The sequence below is a fragment of the Scardinius erythrophthalmus genome (genome assembly GCF_964197995.2).
Source record: "Scardinius erythrophthalmus genome assembly, chromosome: 12".
Lineage (NCBI taxonomy): Eukaryota > Metazoa > Chordata > Actinopteri > Cypriniformes > Leuciscidae > Scardinius > Scardinius erythrophthalmus.
This window is the reverse complement of record NC_138232.1, coordinates 14,599,980-14,616,426: the sequence shown is the minus strand read 5'-3', so window position 1 is coordinate 14,616,426 and position 16,447 is coordinate 14,599,980. Positions and strand designations below refer to the sequence as shown.

Sequence of the window (16,447 nt, the reverse complement as noted above, 5' to 3'; positions counted from 1 at the left end):
TGGCTAATAAAAGCTTGAAAGAAAAGCTTCTTTCATTAATAGCCCCTACTTCCATCGCCACTTAAAATCATCAATAATTTCTCACATTGTTCCCAACCCAAAGACAGACTCATGAAAGAATCAGTGCAAACCGATTTCTTTATTCTCTGTACTGTACTTCTATGCCTTTTAAAGACAAACCAACCCGACCGCATTTCACCGAATGCCCTTGAGTCACACGGATCAACTAAATCCTAGATAAAATACTCGTACTGCAGGTGGCTGCTATTGTGGATACAAGGAAAAGATTGCATCTCGGCCATCAGATCATTTCTACTTTGAGTCTTATAAGACTGTCATGTGGTTACCGCTGGTAGATGTTTTTGTGACAATGCAGTTGTTCCCTGCCAGCTCTAAATCAATCTGATGCTTAGCATCAGGGCGTAAGTGCAAGTAAAGATTAATACTGATGACATAGTGTGGTAGTCCCCTCATTTTTCATTAAGTCTGTCAGCGACTGGTAAATTGGATCCTGCATCCTCCTCAGCAAAGCTTAGAGGAACACAGTAAGTGGGCTGTGTATGAAATGGCTGTAAGGTAATAATGACCTTGCCGTCCCAACATGACAGTCACCACAAGGGTTCTGCTGCTTTCCTTCGACTAATCCAGAGATTTGAACTCTTAACCACAACATCTCATGATCCAGGATTTGGCAGACACAGTCGGCAAACAGCACGCAAACTGATCTGCTCCGCAAAATTCACTTTGATTCCCCTTGAGAAAGTCCAAAATATATTAAAGGCTGCGTTCAATACACTGAGATAAAGTAGTACATTGATTTTTCCAATCTGCAAAACACTCGCTGTCCTAATTTGCATAATCAAAAGACTAATCTGGTGTTAATTGAGCCTCCCACTGTCTAATTACTTAAATGAAATAGAGTGCAATTAAATCTCTCAGTCTCATTTATTAAATTGTTCTGGTCAGTAACTGAAGCCTTTTTCACAATCCTATGAAGCAGAAAGTCAAATTCTGTAAGTCGCTCTGACTACGAGTGTCATTTGAGTCTTTATTTGGCTTCTTTTATAATTATTATCTGATATGTAGCACATAAACAGTGTGAAATTTGAGAGCCAGTCACAGCAAGTCTCCTCATGGGGAGAAATACCAAACTAGACTTTGAGGACGCATCTGACAGATCAAGGACAGGTTGAATGAAATGGAGAATTAGACTGAGAACAAAACATTAGTAACAGCAAAATCGCATTGGCTACATTCACACAGCAGCAAAAAATGAGAAACGTCTGACACAGATCTGTACTTCAAATCAACTATTTAAAATAATAATAATAATGCAAAAAGAATCCATTCTGACATAATTTGATCACAACAATCTGTTGTATAAACAATCTGAGATTCACACTTGATCGTAAAACGGTTGTCAATCTTAAACACTGACTGTGCGAACACTGCCATTGTGATTGTGAAGGTGATATATTTAGGAGCACGGTTTAAGGGAAAACATGACACAATCATTTTATTCACCTTTCCCACTGAAAGCCTCCACTTGAGGGCTGACACAAGGTATGACTCACTTACTCTCAGGACTGACAGATCCATTGGTCAAGAGCTGGATGCAGTTAAAATAAAAGAGTGATTTTATGAAGCTCCGCACCTGTATATTGGGTCTTGCATCACCATCATCTTGCTTTCATCCCAGGTCCATTCTTTTTTCTGCAGGAAATCAAAGAGATCATTTCAGTACACCACAAGCCAGGCTTTAATGATAATATATCCGAGGCAGAAACTTGCTCCATCAATTTTCTCATTTAAGTTCCAGCTCTAAATTAAACCAAGAGACAAAGCACCTGTGCAAATCAATACTTTAGGTTTAAATGTACAGCACAAGGCAACTTAAGATGGCTGACTGTACCCATTAACTTTGAGCTAAGCATTTTGCCAAAGGAAAAAACCATCCTGGAAACCAGCTTAAGGCAAAGTGTCTTGCCAAAGGGCGAACACAGTAAAGCTGTGATGCCTGTTATTCTCCACTGATCTCAAAAACTCCAGGATCAAACCCTTAGTCTAAGCTTAAAGCTGCTTGAAGCTTATAGTCATCCTCCCCATCTAAATTATGACATGCAGTTGTTACTAAAAAGCTGCAGACCTGCACTTGCACTCTCAGACTTGCACGCTCAGACACCAGCGCTTCCTCTCCCTGTGACGTCACTTACAATCGACACAAATTAACCGGAAATGTGTTTCCAGCAGTTCATGCGCATTGTATTGACGCTGTTAAAGCACTTGCGTGATATAACGCCACCGGAATTTCCCCCCAAAAGTTATATCTTGCAGCTTGCGTTCATCGAAATATTATGTTTTATTTATTTTTCAGGAAATAAATAAAATGTATTTAGTGCAAGTGTTAACTTCCAATATGAACATTTGTACTGTACAGCCCAAAAACAATTTATAGCACAATATTTTTATTCTTAAAAGCCAATTATACATCATTACAAAGACTCTCTATAATCTCTAACATCACACGAAAATACTGATACAGAGTTCCTGGTGCATTTCATGTGCATCATCATCCTACATTAACATTCAGTTGAAAGTATTGCAAACAATATACTTTGCATAGTAAAAGTATTATTCTTGAATTACCGAATTACAGATTTAAATCTACATAGACTTAGACACTATTCTAAAATAAAGCTTAGCAAATTCTATCCTTCTGTCTCCCCAATATGTGAAGTGTAAAGCTGCAGAGGGTACTCTGGCACATGATCTTTTTTGGTTCTGTGCACAAATTCAGAGTTTTTAGCTAGAAATGTTCCAGTTTTTTTGCCAAGGTTCTATAACTGTGTTTTACTTCCTGACCCAATGATAGCAATTCTTGGTTGGTCAGACTCACTGGAGTCTCTCAGTCCAAAGGTACGATTACCTGTTCAATATTTTATGACTGTAGCCAAGAAAGTTATCCTGCTTTTGTGGAAGAAAAATACTACGTTCCTCTTTTCTGACTATCCGGACTCACTGTGTTACACCTGGAAAGAATTAGATACACCATTTCTGGGAATTCTGCAGGATCTGAATTCCCTTTTTGTAATTATTGTGATTATACTTTGTAAGAGAGGTTGGCCTTGTATATCATCATCCTCCTATTTTGGTTTATTTTTGTTTCATTTTGCACATTGCACAGATTTTTGTTATATGAAGGGTCTCTTTTTGATGTTTGAAAAACCATAATAAAAATATCATTTTCACTATACCACTGTGTAAGACTAATAATTAAAATGAACAAATGAATAAATAAAATAAATATGAACGAATGAATGAATGAATGAATGAAGCTTCACCCTTTAAACTAACAAATTAATTAACTAATTAATTAACATTACCTTTTTCTTTTTCCGCAGCGCTACTTTCACCCCGTCCACGGACACGATGATGTTGACTTTCTTCTTTTTGATATTCTTCACTTTAAATTCATACTGTAAAGAGTAGAGGAGAGGTAGAGATCATTATGGGAAGAAATATCAATACAGAGTAATTAATTTTCCACCCCTCAAGGACACCCATGGATACTTAGAGGAATTAAATTCAATCTTGGCCTCCATTTAAATAGAAATAGTGTGGTCTGTCCTCAGCAAACATCAATAACTTCACCTTTTTTATTGGCGAATATGTACTTGTAGAGAACGAGCTCAAATGCCATTAACGTTTTGACAATTGAAATGCAAGATTGGAACTTTTAAATGAGCCAAGTGCTTATCAACAGCGTGGAAATCAGAAAGAGAACAGCAAAGCCTTTGAAGTGCTTCAGGGTAGAATCGAGTTCTCTACTCTATGGCTCCTCAGTTGTGATGTACAGTATGCAGCGCTCTTCCAAAATTCACAAAGGCATTAGCCTGCTTAGAGATGTATGGATGTGGGTGTTGGTACAAACAACTGTGAGCAAACACACTTGCACAAGTAAACAAGTCTCTGCAGGGACAGTATGAAGAGCAGCATGTTCTCATTTTTCATTCCTACTCATGTGCGCAGTATACAAATATACACACAATATTGTCAGAATGTAGACCAAGTTGGACCATTAGGAAAGTTTAATTTATAGTTTAATTACATAATGTCAACATCAAGCCTAACATCCTTTAAAGCTACATTCCCCGTCAAGAAAATATAGCAGAGTAGTCATCTAGCTACCCTGCATCTTGTTTATTCACTGGCTAATGTTAGATAATGAGAAGTAAATTAGGAGAAAGTTTGCTTCATATGTGTTTTCCGGCTTTCAGATATGCATATGAAAGAAAAAGTGGATTCTATGACTCATTTTTGGGCTGTTTTGACAAACCACAATTTGGACCTAGCCCCTCTCTGCAGTCATGCCTTCCTGTCTCATTTTAATTGAGTTTCTTTCAGCCACCTGGACCCCATTTTATGTCTCTCAGCAGGTGCTGAGTGGAATTTCATCAAGTATTGACACACTGGGGTCAAAAAAAAAGATACAGACACTGCTGTCGGTGAGAAATGTATTCGAAAGATTAAGCCACAATATAAACCCATTTCACCAGACTCTACCTATTACAAGTTCTGCGATTCAACATTATTTTTTGAGTGTACTAAATAGTAATAAAAGGTGTAGCCTATAGACACAGCATCGTGGGATTTGTTCAAGATGCACATTACAGGCCTGGCAAAATTTTACACCAGTGTTAAAATATGAGCGAAGTTAAGACCTGCATAATCATATAACAATGAGGAGCATTGAGCTTATCTTGAATTCCTCTCTGAGCTGAACCTGCAAGGTCACAGGAAAGTTCAAACAACCAGACCAGAAAACTAGCAGTGCTTTCAGAGACAAATATTTTACAAGGCAAACTGAGAAAATACTCTATAGCACACGTAATGGGATAAAACATCATTCCTGCACTGAATTACAGATAAACCTTTGGCAAAGATGAGTTGAATTGAATATGATGAGACCAAAAGACTATTTACTAAAAATAAACAAATCCTGAAACTATAGAGATATGCAAAAACAAGCATAGCCCCACCAGTTTAGTCCGATTTATGAACATGACTTGTGAACCGGTTATTTTAATAAATTGTTCAAACTCACAAATTATCGGTTTGATGAATCTATCACTGAACAGACTCATTGAATTGCTCAGATGTTTTTTTTTTAACAAATCTGACTCGCTTGTTGAACTGCAAGTTATCAGTACTTATCAAAATGAAGCAATTTGTTCACATGACATGTAGTTACAGTTATGTAGTTGCAGATACAGCAATTGTGATTACTTTATAAACATCCGCAAAGGAATCATTTAGACAGATTTGTAAACCAACCTCTTTTCATTAAAAAAATAATAATAATTATTCACTTACAAATTGGACATCATTACAGCTTTTCCATAAGTATTTAAGTATCCATGGAGTATTTTCCATAAGCTCATCTCTCAATGCAAATTAAACCAGCAATTAGGCTAACTGAAATAAAACCATGCCAATCTCTAGGTATGGTGAAGGCTATGTGATGATGTGGGGCTATTTTAATTCCAAAGGCCAAGGGAACTTTATCAGGATGCATAGTATCCTGGATCCATGAAGTAACTGGCCTTTAAAAATAAAAATCTGCCTGCCTCTATGGGAATTTAACATAGGGGTGTCCAAACTTATGCACCCTGTATTTTAAGGAAGAACATTTATTTATTTACGATACATTATTCATTCACAAAGAAAATTGGTGTCCTTAAAGGTTGGATTTTCCTAATTTTTTAAATTAAGGCATTAAGTTCAATTTCCAAAAGATGATTTTTTATTCCTCTTTTTAGTCAACTTTAGCATGGGTGTCTAAACTTATGCATAGCACTGTAAATACACATATACACACACACATACACACACACACACACACGAACAGTAGTGTATATCTGAAACACTGGTCTGGATCTGGGAATGAATAGATCAGACAACTAACTCCTTTAATGAATACTGAACTGAAGGTTACATTTAACTCTTGGAATCTGCTGCAAAAACAACATCCTGTAATCACTTTATTCTTCTCGACATCATATTATTCTTTAGATAAAAAAATAAAAATACAAATTTGACTCAAGAAGCTGATGTTCATTATGTTATAGCTTTAGCTCTGGAATGCATAAAATCTTCCAGCTTATGACAACTATGAACACTCTTTACTAATAATAAGGCAGGCACCATATTAACCAATCCCAATGGATCCCTAAAGTCATGTTTATTCTGCTATAAAAATTAGAGGATAACAATTGCTATTATCTATTATAAACTTCATAGACGGCAAGGACGATATTGCTCAGCTATAATAATGCACAGAGCAAAGTAACAGAGCATAAGCCATTCATTTGATCTACAGCACACCTTTAAAATGACAAGCTCGTTTTGCTCATTGCAACAGCATTCACAATATCGGTCACTTTTGAGAAATGGCATCTTTCAACAGAGTGACATTCACGCGCTGTTGAGGCTAGATTAGGATTTTAGTAATCCTCCTGGGAGCAGGAGATTCAGTGGGTTAAATCGTTCAATGCCAGCAATCTACAAATCAAATCCTGGGTTACTCGTGACAGCTACATGCACATACACAGGCTGGGGCAATGACTTCCTACTTCCAACATTAATTCTATCTTAGCATGTAAGATTAGGCCTATGGGTTGATTATTGAACAACCCAGAGAGGTAGAGTGATCCATCATAATGTCATCCTCCATCATAGGCGACACTTTATTTTGTATTGTCCCAAGACAACATCACTTACACAGCAGACTTGATAGTCTGATCATGGAGGTGGGTAAGAATTAAAATAAGCTAAACTAATCAATACAATTTGACCATGAAAAATTCAATAATGAATTACATAATTGATTAGTTGGGTTTGCACTGCACATGCAACCCATCTGGAGAAAGTTATTCGGACAACACAGAAGTATGCAACCTGCTTTCATAAATCCATACATAAAACAATTGTTGCACAAATCAATAAGCAATTTCCCTAGCAATTTTGTTTAGTTTTTTGTTTATACAACTTACACAAATGTATTTAGCTTATGTTTCATGAAAGACCAAAAAATCTACAGCAGCAGGACAAAATGAATCATATTTTACAGTACAATCAGTTTGATCCCATTCATGAAACAAATTAATCCTTGAAGTCGATTCTTTTAATGAATCATTCAAAACGACTCAAACTCAGGTTTTCTGGTCTGATGAATCCATAGTGAATCTGTCAGAGCAGTTTCTGAATTAACATCAGACTCAGAAATTATTACTTTCAGTTTAAAAGTACTAAAGTTCAAGGAAACCTGCTGCCGCCTTTTGTAAAAAAAAAAACAAATAAACTAAAAATATAAAGGAATGAATAACACAAGGACAGTATATCTATTATATAAAGATAAATAATTTGTGGATTATCTAATAAAAAGAAAAATATAACTATACTTGTTAGCTGCAATTTACAGCCATGCTGAATGTCAAGGAGATGAATTTGTGTTTAGAGCTTTGATATCTAAAATATAATATTTTTAACGGATTTTCAAAGATGTTACAGATGCCTAAAACAAGCTATTGTGTGAGATAAAGGCTAAATCAGACAGTGGGCTACATTATAACTTTCCCACCAAGGGCATTCTGACAGTTCTTGGAAGAAAGGGATAGAAATCAATGCGATCTGTACATTCCAGGGTAAAAGAAGTCACGACATTCTGTCTCATGGCTCTTTTACCACACCTCTTTTGAAAGAGTTTTGCATTCTAGACAGCAAATGAGTCACATAGCTGTCCGTACAGTCCTCGAGCAGCACAATGGGACAGACAATGTGTCAGCATTAATCATCAGACATGGAGGATCTTGATGACAATTTCTGCAGCTTATCAAAAAGTCGAGGTGCAAGCGGAGAAAAAGGTCTCTGATCAGACATTTCTTGCAGGGTAGAAGCACATCTGTCTTGCAAGTTTACGCAGACAAAAAAAAAAAAAAGAAAAAAGAAAAAGAAAATCTGAAATCTATATCCAGACGATATATGACACCAACATTTTACTCTGGCACAGCAGTAAGTCAACTTTGACTTTGTCAACAAGTCTTTTTTCCATGATACCGAAAGACACAGACATGCTCTGAAACAACATTTAGATTCGTTCAGTGTCCAGGCCACACAAGATACTATCAAGAATGGCGTTCCCATAGCAACCTATAAAGATGTCCTCAAGGCGCCCAAGGACAACCAAATTGTTGAAAATAAATTGATGGACTGATAAGTTCTGATAAAATGACTGGCAAATCGTTTTGAAATATTATTCCAGAATAACCAATCTTTAGTCTAGCATTAACTTTCAGTGAGATACAGGAAACAAAATCAGTTTATTGAATCTGTATGGAGTAAACCAAGTTTCATTGCTTAAAAAAAAAACAAAAAACAAAAAACAAAACAATTCTGAATGTCATAAAAAACAATTTTTTCTTAATAGACAATAACGTCTAAGCAAAATGAAAAGCAGAAAGTGATACACTGAATCTCTTTCGAATAATTATTACATTTCCGTGCCACAAAAAAAAAAAAAAAAAAATGCTGCAACAATTTTAAGGATGGGTTGTGGTTGCTAAGTGGTTTAGGGTGGTTACTAGGGTATTGTGAATGATAGCTAAGGTGGCTGTTTCCTAGCTCAACTAAAAAGAGTGCACTAGTCTCTATGGCCCTGTTTACACCTGGTATTAAGATGCGTTTTGGTCAATCGGATCACAAGTAGATGAGGGAGATATTTCCGTGCACCTGGTGTTTTAATCAATCTCTTTTGTCCAATTTCAACAAATTCGGTCCTGATTTCTTAGAAATGAGGGTCTATGGGTGGGAAAACATATGGGCTTTTTTTTTTTTTGATATTTCGATCAAATGGACAAAAAAAGCTCACCAAACTTGGGTCTTCAACTGACACTCTTGTAATACCAGTGAAGTCTTGAATATTTTAGCTATAGTATACTTTCTTGATATTGATTAAGAAACATTTCTTAATCCATATATCCATAAACATTTTTTATCTTTTGTGTTATATTTCCACTTGCACTTAAAGGTGGTATCAGTGATTTCAGGCCCAAAAATATTTTTATCACATTCATCTAATCTTTCCTAACGATCCGCTAGCTGCCCGCCCCATAAGCATGCCGTCAAAAAACGCGTCTCTGTAGGCAGCCTAGGCTCTGAGATCTGCACACAAAAACAAATGGTTTAGCCAAACACTCAAAACCAAAACAAATAGTGTTCCAACCAATCACCGACAGGGGGAGGGTGTTGTGAGGTTTTGAGCCAGCTTTTTGATTTGGTGATTGGTTGGAACACTATTTGTTTTGGTTTTGAGTGTTTGGCTAAACCATTTGTTTTTGTGTGCAGATCTCAGAGCCTAGGCTGAACAAATAAATAACACCTTAATACCAGGGGTAAACAGGGCCTATGACACTCAGGTCCCTATATAAAAAATAAATAAACGTAACACTAACACACACACACATAAAAAAAATAAAAAAAAATAAAAAAAAAAAAATAATAATAATAATAATAATAATAATTGTATAAACCATGATCTATTCTACAGTCTTCTATAAAAAAAAATAAAAAAACACATTAGGAAACACTAGCTTCTGGCTCATAGCTGCTTTTCCCTAAAAAAAAGGAGGCACAATGACACAATGACTCTGAACATTATAATTAGGCTGGCTGTGAAGAGCCTCTCAGTATAAAAAGCCCACTGGGGAATACAGCGTCTTCACATTCATACTTTTCTTTTTCTCTCTTTCTCACCACCGTCAGAGACCCCTGAAGATGATGAGCCTTGTGACACAGCTGTAACTTACAGGTAATGGCTTGTTTCATTACAGAAGCAATGGCAGGCTGACCTACAAACATAAGACCATTTCTCAAACCGTTGCCGGGTGGAAAATACCTCACTCTCATTTCATCTTGCACATTTCATCACTCTAAGGAAATGCTGTTTAAGTAGTAATCCAAAACAGTTTGGACTTGTTACTGCACTAATATGTAAAAATCCAGAGGGTTATTAAGTATTAAAATTATCTTCATGCACATGTTCTGGAATTAACACAAAGCTACACTTCAATTTAAAGCTGAAAGTGAGAAACGCACATTACCAAATTAAATTGTGCAAGTAATATTCAAACAGCTTTCTCCAACACCATCCCTCATCTCTTATTGGTCAAGCAAACAGATAGTCCCGCCCCAAACTCACACCATTGGTCAAGCCAATGTCACTGTGTTGAAATGCTCCACATAAATGTAATGTTTTGAAAGCACCACAGAGCCAAAATTGACAACCTAATATTTGGTCAAAACAGGGAGAGAGAAAAGAAGAAAATAATGAAATTCATTTCGGCCAAAACAAATTTTGGATGGCCGTAATAATTTTTCTGATGACTCGTTTTGACCACGTCAGTGTCTATTTAGTGCACACAACATATAATCAGTGTGAACACTTCACTGTGACAAAAAAATGCAATGCTAAAGTAGCAATACATAAAAGTTGTTGTTGAAGAACTTTACTACGAACATTTTAAAATTTATCTCCTAAGAACATGCCACCACGAACATAAGTTCAATTACTGAAACTTTAGGTAAAAAATCTTTGGGAGCATCACCTATTGCATTATAATATTTGTAAAATATTTACACTGATAACATTTGATCTCACTGATCATTTGATCTCAGCATTCTTCAAAACATGGCTTTCTGAATGATGCATTTGTTGCCATTTCTTTCAATATAGCAGTGAGTCAACTGCGGTAAATAGAAAAATAAAGAACAGACTGTGAGCGTGTATTTGCGTGGATGGGATGTTATTATTGAGAGTAAACAAGTCTCATAATGAGCATGGGTTGAAAGCAAACACTAAATGCCATGCACACAAATATGTTGGCATCACGAGGGTTATGTCTTTAGTTAAACAATTAAGCCAAAAATGCATAGAAGCATCATGTGCAAATAAACTAAACTGAATGGGACTTTGTGCAATGTTTTGTGCTGGAAAAATGAATCAAAATTTGGTGTGCTGTAAATGAGGAGTGATACAGCTTGACCCTTCAGTCTTTAACATTTAAGACAACTAACAAACATTGTGAAAACAAAAGACAAACCTCTCAAGAAACCTATGGTGGGGAAAAAGTTGAATATGTGGCTTAAAAACAGAAAGAGGAAGAATGAACCACAGCCCTCACACCCCTTCCTTTCAAAGGAAAATCAGAGAAACAGTCTCTGACAGGTACGCAGGGATTACATTTAACCGCTGTGCTGTGAATCACTACTTCTCTAAGAAAAACAAGATGAATCTCCCAAGACCACAGGAAACTGAAATGACTGTACAGTGAGATATGACTGAGTCAAGTTCCCCACTAATTCTGAATATGAAAAAATATTAATGACACAAGAGTGAGGGTCTTGAAACAAATAGCAAGGCCAATAAATGTGAAACGGTGAAAAGCAAAACTATGCACATTATACTCTGTACCATGAGTTATTGGCCCTTTTATTTATTTATCAGCCAATAATGAATATGTAATTGTGCATATTCATTTAAACAATTTTTACATATAGATAATCTAAACCCTTTGAAGTAATTCTTTAAAAACACTTATAATATAAATGTAAGCAAATCTCAAAATGAATATAATTTTTTCATTATTTACATAATGTTGTAATGCCTAAAATCACTTAAACGGCTGATTTTAGTTTTTAGTGCTAAACAGAATCTAATTTTAAAGGAATAGTTCACCCTAAAATGAAAATTCAGTCATCATTTACTCTCAACACACATATATGCAGCACATCAAATATAAGATCTCAAACATACTTGCTTGACCCTTTCATAATGGTTTATCAGTTACTGGTAATAACACAAAAATAATTTCAGCTTTTTATGGGACTGGGTATTGACACAAATTTCACGATTTAAATCGATTAATAAGCTTTCGATTCAATTCTGATTTCGATTTGTTTTGATATCGATTAATAGGGGTAATGTATCAGGTACAGCACATGGCAAATTTTCTCAAGGAAAAACAATCTCTCTCAAATAATGCTGTAAACTAATATTAAAAGCTAAAATGAACTGATTTGTATAGGCTACCTATTCATTCAAATGACAGATAAGGACATTTTTATAATAATAATAATATTAATAATGCTGCCGTTTTGCTTGAACTGAGGCACTACAGTGATCAGTCACGCCACATTAAAGAGCGTCAAAGCAGTATTTATGGTTTAAAAACTGGCAGAATTTGAAAGCTGAGACTCACAGCGCAAAGATTATTGCGATTTATTGGATGAGAGGCAGTGATGCACGCTACAAAGTTTTGTTCATTCATCAACTAAAAAACACCAAGCTAAAAGATCAATTCTTGTGATTTAAGAATCGATATCGATTCATCAAAATGAAAATCGATTAGAATCGAGAAATCAATATTTTTAACCTAGCCCTACTTATTAGTAACAGACAGAATTTAAATATCAGTGCATCCCAAAACAAGTCCATCAAGTATAACCTTAATTTCAGAAAGCAATGCAGAAAAACAAAGAACCAAATAAATTAATTCAATTTAAAATAATCACCAACACCACAACTAGGACAACATAATCCAAACAGGCATGACATGACAATATTCCAATGATAAACAGAACAGAACATTTCTGTTCACTTCACACTGAAAGACTGCACAACTTCTGTTTGCATCATGCTTACTCACAACACTCTCAAAATAAATTCATAAGTGGCGGTCCTAATCATTTTTCTGATTTTACATAAGACTAATCTGGATGAAATCCCTCTTATAAATAAAGATGGAGCCTTTATTGTTTAAGATCAGGATAACAGCCCTTCATGGCATAGCCAATTAAAAGCTGCTTGGGAAATTTCTCCTCGTGTGGGAGTCGTAATGCACACCAGATTTTGACCAGGGTTGCGCAGAGCAAACACAATCTTGCTCTAGGCATAATCTCTTAAATGCTTTCTCCCTTAAAAGTTATGAAATCTTACCATTTTCTGACCTTACTCTCACATCTGCTATCTATATAAACAGAATGGCCATTATGGCCATCATCCTTCCTTCTGATGGCCCTCTCAGCTGAATGAGTTTCTCATTTTGAGCTGCTATGAATATATAATGTCTTCAATTTCCACTGTAAGAGAGATGAAGTGTTATTTGGGAGACAGAACCGATAAGGTTCTATTGTTATGCATTTTAAAATTGCTATGCAATAAAGTATCACTTCTGTAAAGTGCCCACTTTCAGCTTTATACACCCCATAATCTAGCGACATATTTCTTGCTATGTACTGCCTTCCTGTTTTTATGCTACAATAATGTTATATCATATTTTTAAAAATGAAATGCATTTAAAAAATAAATTAATAAAAGTTTATTAATTTGAAATATTGGTATTGCGACAATGGCTGTGTGGTCGCTGAGCTGAGTGGTAAAAGGCAGGATAAATAAATCTATCCTTTGGCACAAATGTTGTGAGTGTCTCCACAGCCATTATTAGTTTGGAGCCTGGATGGCTATTGGCAATCTGCTTGCTGCAATTCATAAAGTTAGCGAGGGCCCTTTCAACACTACAGCACCACGTTTCTGCTGTGAAATCAAATCCAACACTTAAAACCACGAAAGCCACAGGGATCTGCTGTGGGAATAAAAATGATGACCACAGCATTCCCCGTCCCTCTGAGAAACTGGCGTTTTTTATGATTGAAGTTGACCTGCCTTATTCGCAAGCTTATCTCTAGAGAGATATGTGACCCTGGATCACAAAACCAGTCATAAGTCGCACGGGTATATTTGTGGCAATAGCCAACAATACATTGTATGGGTCAAAAATATAGATTTTTCTTTTATGCCAAAAGTCGTTAGGATATTAAGTAAAGATCATGTTCCATGAAGATATTTTGTAAATTTCCAACCATAAATATATAAAACATTTATATTTGTGAGTGAATGCAGCAAAATCGCGCTAAATTGACAACTTTAAAGGCGATTTTCTCAATGTTTTGAATTTTTTTTATTGCACCCTAGTCAGATTCCAGATTTTCAAATAGTTGCATCTCGGCCAAATATTTCCTATCATAACATAATGATAATAATCATAATAAATCTCAATTTCGAAAAATTGACCCATGTGACTGGTTTTGTCGTCCAGGGTCACATATAGCAAAAGGGTCTCAGAGGAAACAGAATGAAGGCAGGACAAAATCCTTGATGAAATCTTTCTCTTATGTTAAGGCTTTGGCTTCTAGAATCCAAATGACACCTGGATCAAACAGAAAATGAAAACAATCAATATGTTGTTACACAAAGAAATTCTACAGTTTGTGTTTATTGGTCTTTGATAATAGAGTTAACAACTACATAAATCTCAATGTAATTATGTAAATTGCTGCTGAAAGACTGAAGAGTTTCCTAAAAATAATGTTATTATTCATCATTTCAAAATCAATAATGGAATGAAGTCAAATATTAATAATATAAAAGAAGAAGAAGAAAAAAAGGCAGTCAAATCAAATAACTTTCCCATCAGACACCGATGGATGTATTAAAGAGATTTTTGGTCAAAACTTTTATCTTTTCTCCCCTCCACATCACTCCTGGCTATGTGAGCTGACATCAAATGGTGTCATTTAGAATGGATGGAGAACGATTTCTGATAAAGTGCCTTGTTAAATATTTTAGTAAAGAGTCTGCAACAGACATCTGTAAAGAGGTTTCATTTCTGTATGAAATATAAAGAGATGAAGAGTATCTAACATTCAGGTGCCATCATCATGTGGCTTAGCAACGTACATACAGAAATTCAAATGGCGTTAAGGGTGATGAATTGAGTATACAATTTAGCAATTTCACAATGCAAATAGATTGCAGTTGGTGCAAATCGGAGAAATGCTGTGAATGCTAGGCTTTATACTGTTCTTATGAATTACAGCCCGAAATAATTATAAAACACTGAACTAAAAAAAAAAAAGTGTGCAATGTGGTGGTGACCAGGTGGTGCTTAATTTTCTTTACTTGGGAAAAAATAAATTAGGGGAAAAAGCTAATGAATATTTATCCCCATACAATTTAATCTTGGTGCACGCAATCTTCACATTTCACTCTTGGTTAATAGCAGGCCAATAATAGCAGACTGAAAACCTCATCAGAAACACAGTCAAGAGAATTAGTTTGTAATTGAGAAGGAGCCTAACCTCCAATCGCTCCACTCGGATACAGATATAAGAGAAATATAAGGATGTAACAAATGAGCCGCATTCACAAATGGCTACATGCAAGTTCTGTACGCATGCACGCAGAAAAGGTTCTAAGCTCAGGTGTGTATGCACTTGAATTTGTTCTCTATCTAAAGTGAAAGCATCAAATCTGCATTCATGCCATCATATAATGTGCAGTAACACGATTAGCTGTAAACTTGATGACTCGAAATGAAAATATTCTGGAAAATAACCATATTACATTTTATAACAGAAACCCACTACAACTGCATATAATTAGAAACAAAAGACGATTTAAAGAGATAGTTTTTTCCGTCATCATTTACTCATCCTTATGTCAGTCCAAACCAATAAGATTTTTGTTCATTTTTGGCACACACAAATTATATATTTAATATATGATAATTTTTCTTTATGATGGTGTCTCTTCAGAAGACTTTTTTTGTATTTTTTGATGCATAAAATATGTTCCATGTTGATCCAAATATGTGGACATTCAATGGATGAAGGAAAAGGTTAAGTGAATAATAAAAAAATATCCACAGAATGAAAGTCTTATGGGTTTGGAATACCTCACGGGTGCATAAATGACATCATTTCCATTTTTGTGTGAACTACCACCTTAGATGTTTATACCAGAAACATCATAGGCTAGTTGTGATGCAATGGAAAGAGGATGTTATATAATACAAAACAATATTTTAATAAATGTATTCATATGATTTGTACATAAAATCATTTTATTTCAGACAAGAAAAAAGAAGAAAGTATGACTTGTAAGGTCACTCAGCAGTAGGCCTAGTTCTACAAAATAAATGTATTCAATTATTTATTAATTTAATCCACTAACTAAATATTTTCTTACAAAGGATATATACAGACTCCACTACTTATACCAGACAAATAAAATGGGTTAAAAATTTCAGCCTAAATTGAATACATTTAGGCTACATTTGAAACTGATCGACTAATCACTATAACATTTAACAATTGGCAAATGAAACGATAGTTGATAGTTGTTTGTGTTAAATAAGGCGATCTGGTGCTGGAATGTGGTGTTATTTTGAAATCATGTGTTTGTTGCCACTGTTATCAGTGGTGAAACGCTCTCTCATAGGAATTGTTGTATATCTGATATAACATTGTATTAGCAACTCCCGCCACACATACT

General features: G+C 35.3%; 1 protein-coding gene across 1 annotated transcript in view; it reads right to left on the bottom strand.

The window, feature by feature from the left end:
- Positions 1-16,447, bottom strand: part of LOC308700265 (carboxyl-terminal PDZ ligand of neuronal nitric oxide synthase protein-like) — a 102,275-nt gene that overhangs the window by 66,839 nt on the left and 18,989 nt on the right. Inside the window, exons 3-4 of the mRNA XM_081381827.1 lie at positions 3,384-3,476; positions 1,655-1,713 (exon numbers count right to left, since the gene is read on the bottom strand). Coding sequence (XP_081237953.1) covers positions 1,655-1,713; positions 3,384-3,476 — 152 coding nt within the window. The remainder of the gene's footprint in view (positions 1-1,654; positions 1,714-3,383; positions 3,477-16,447) is intronic.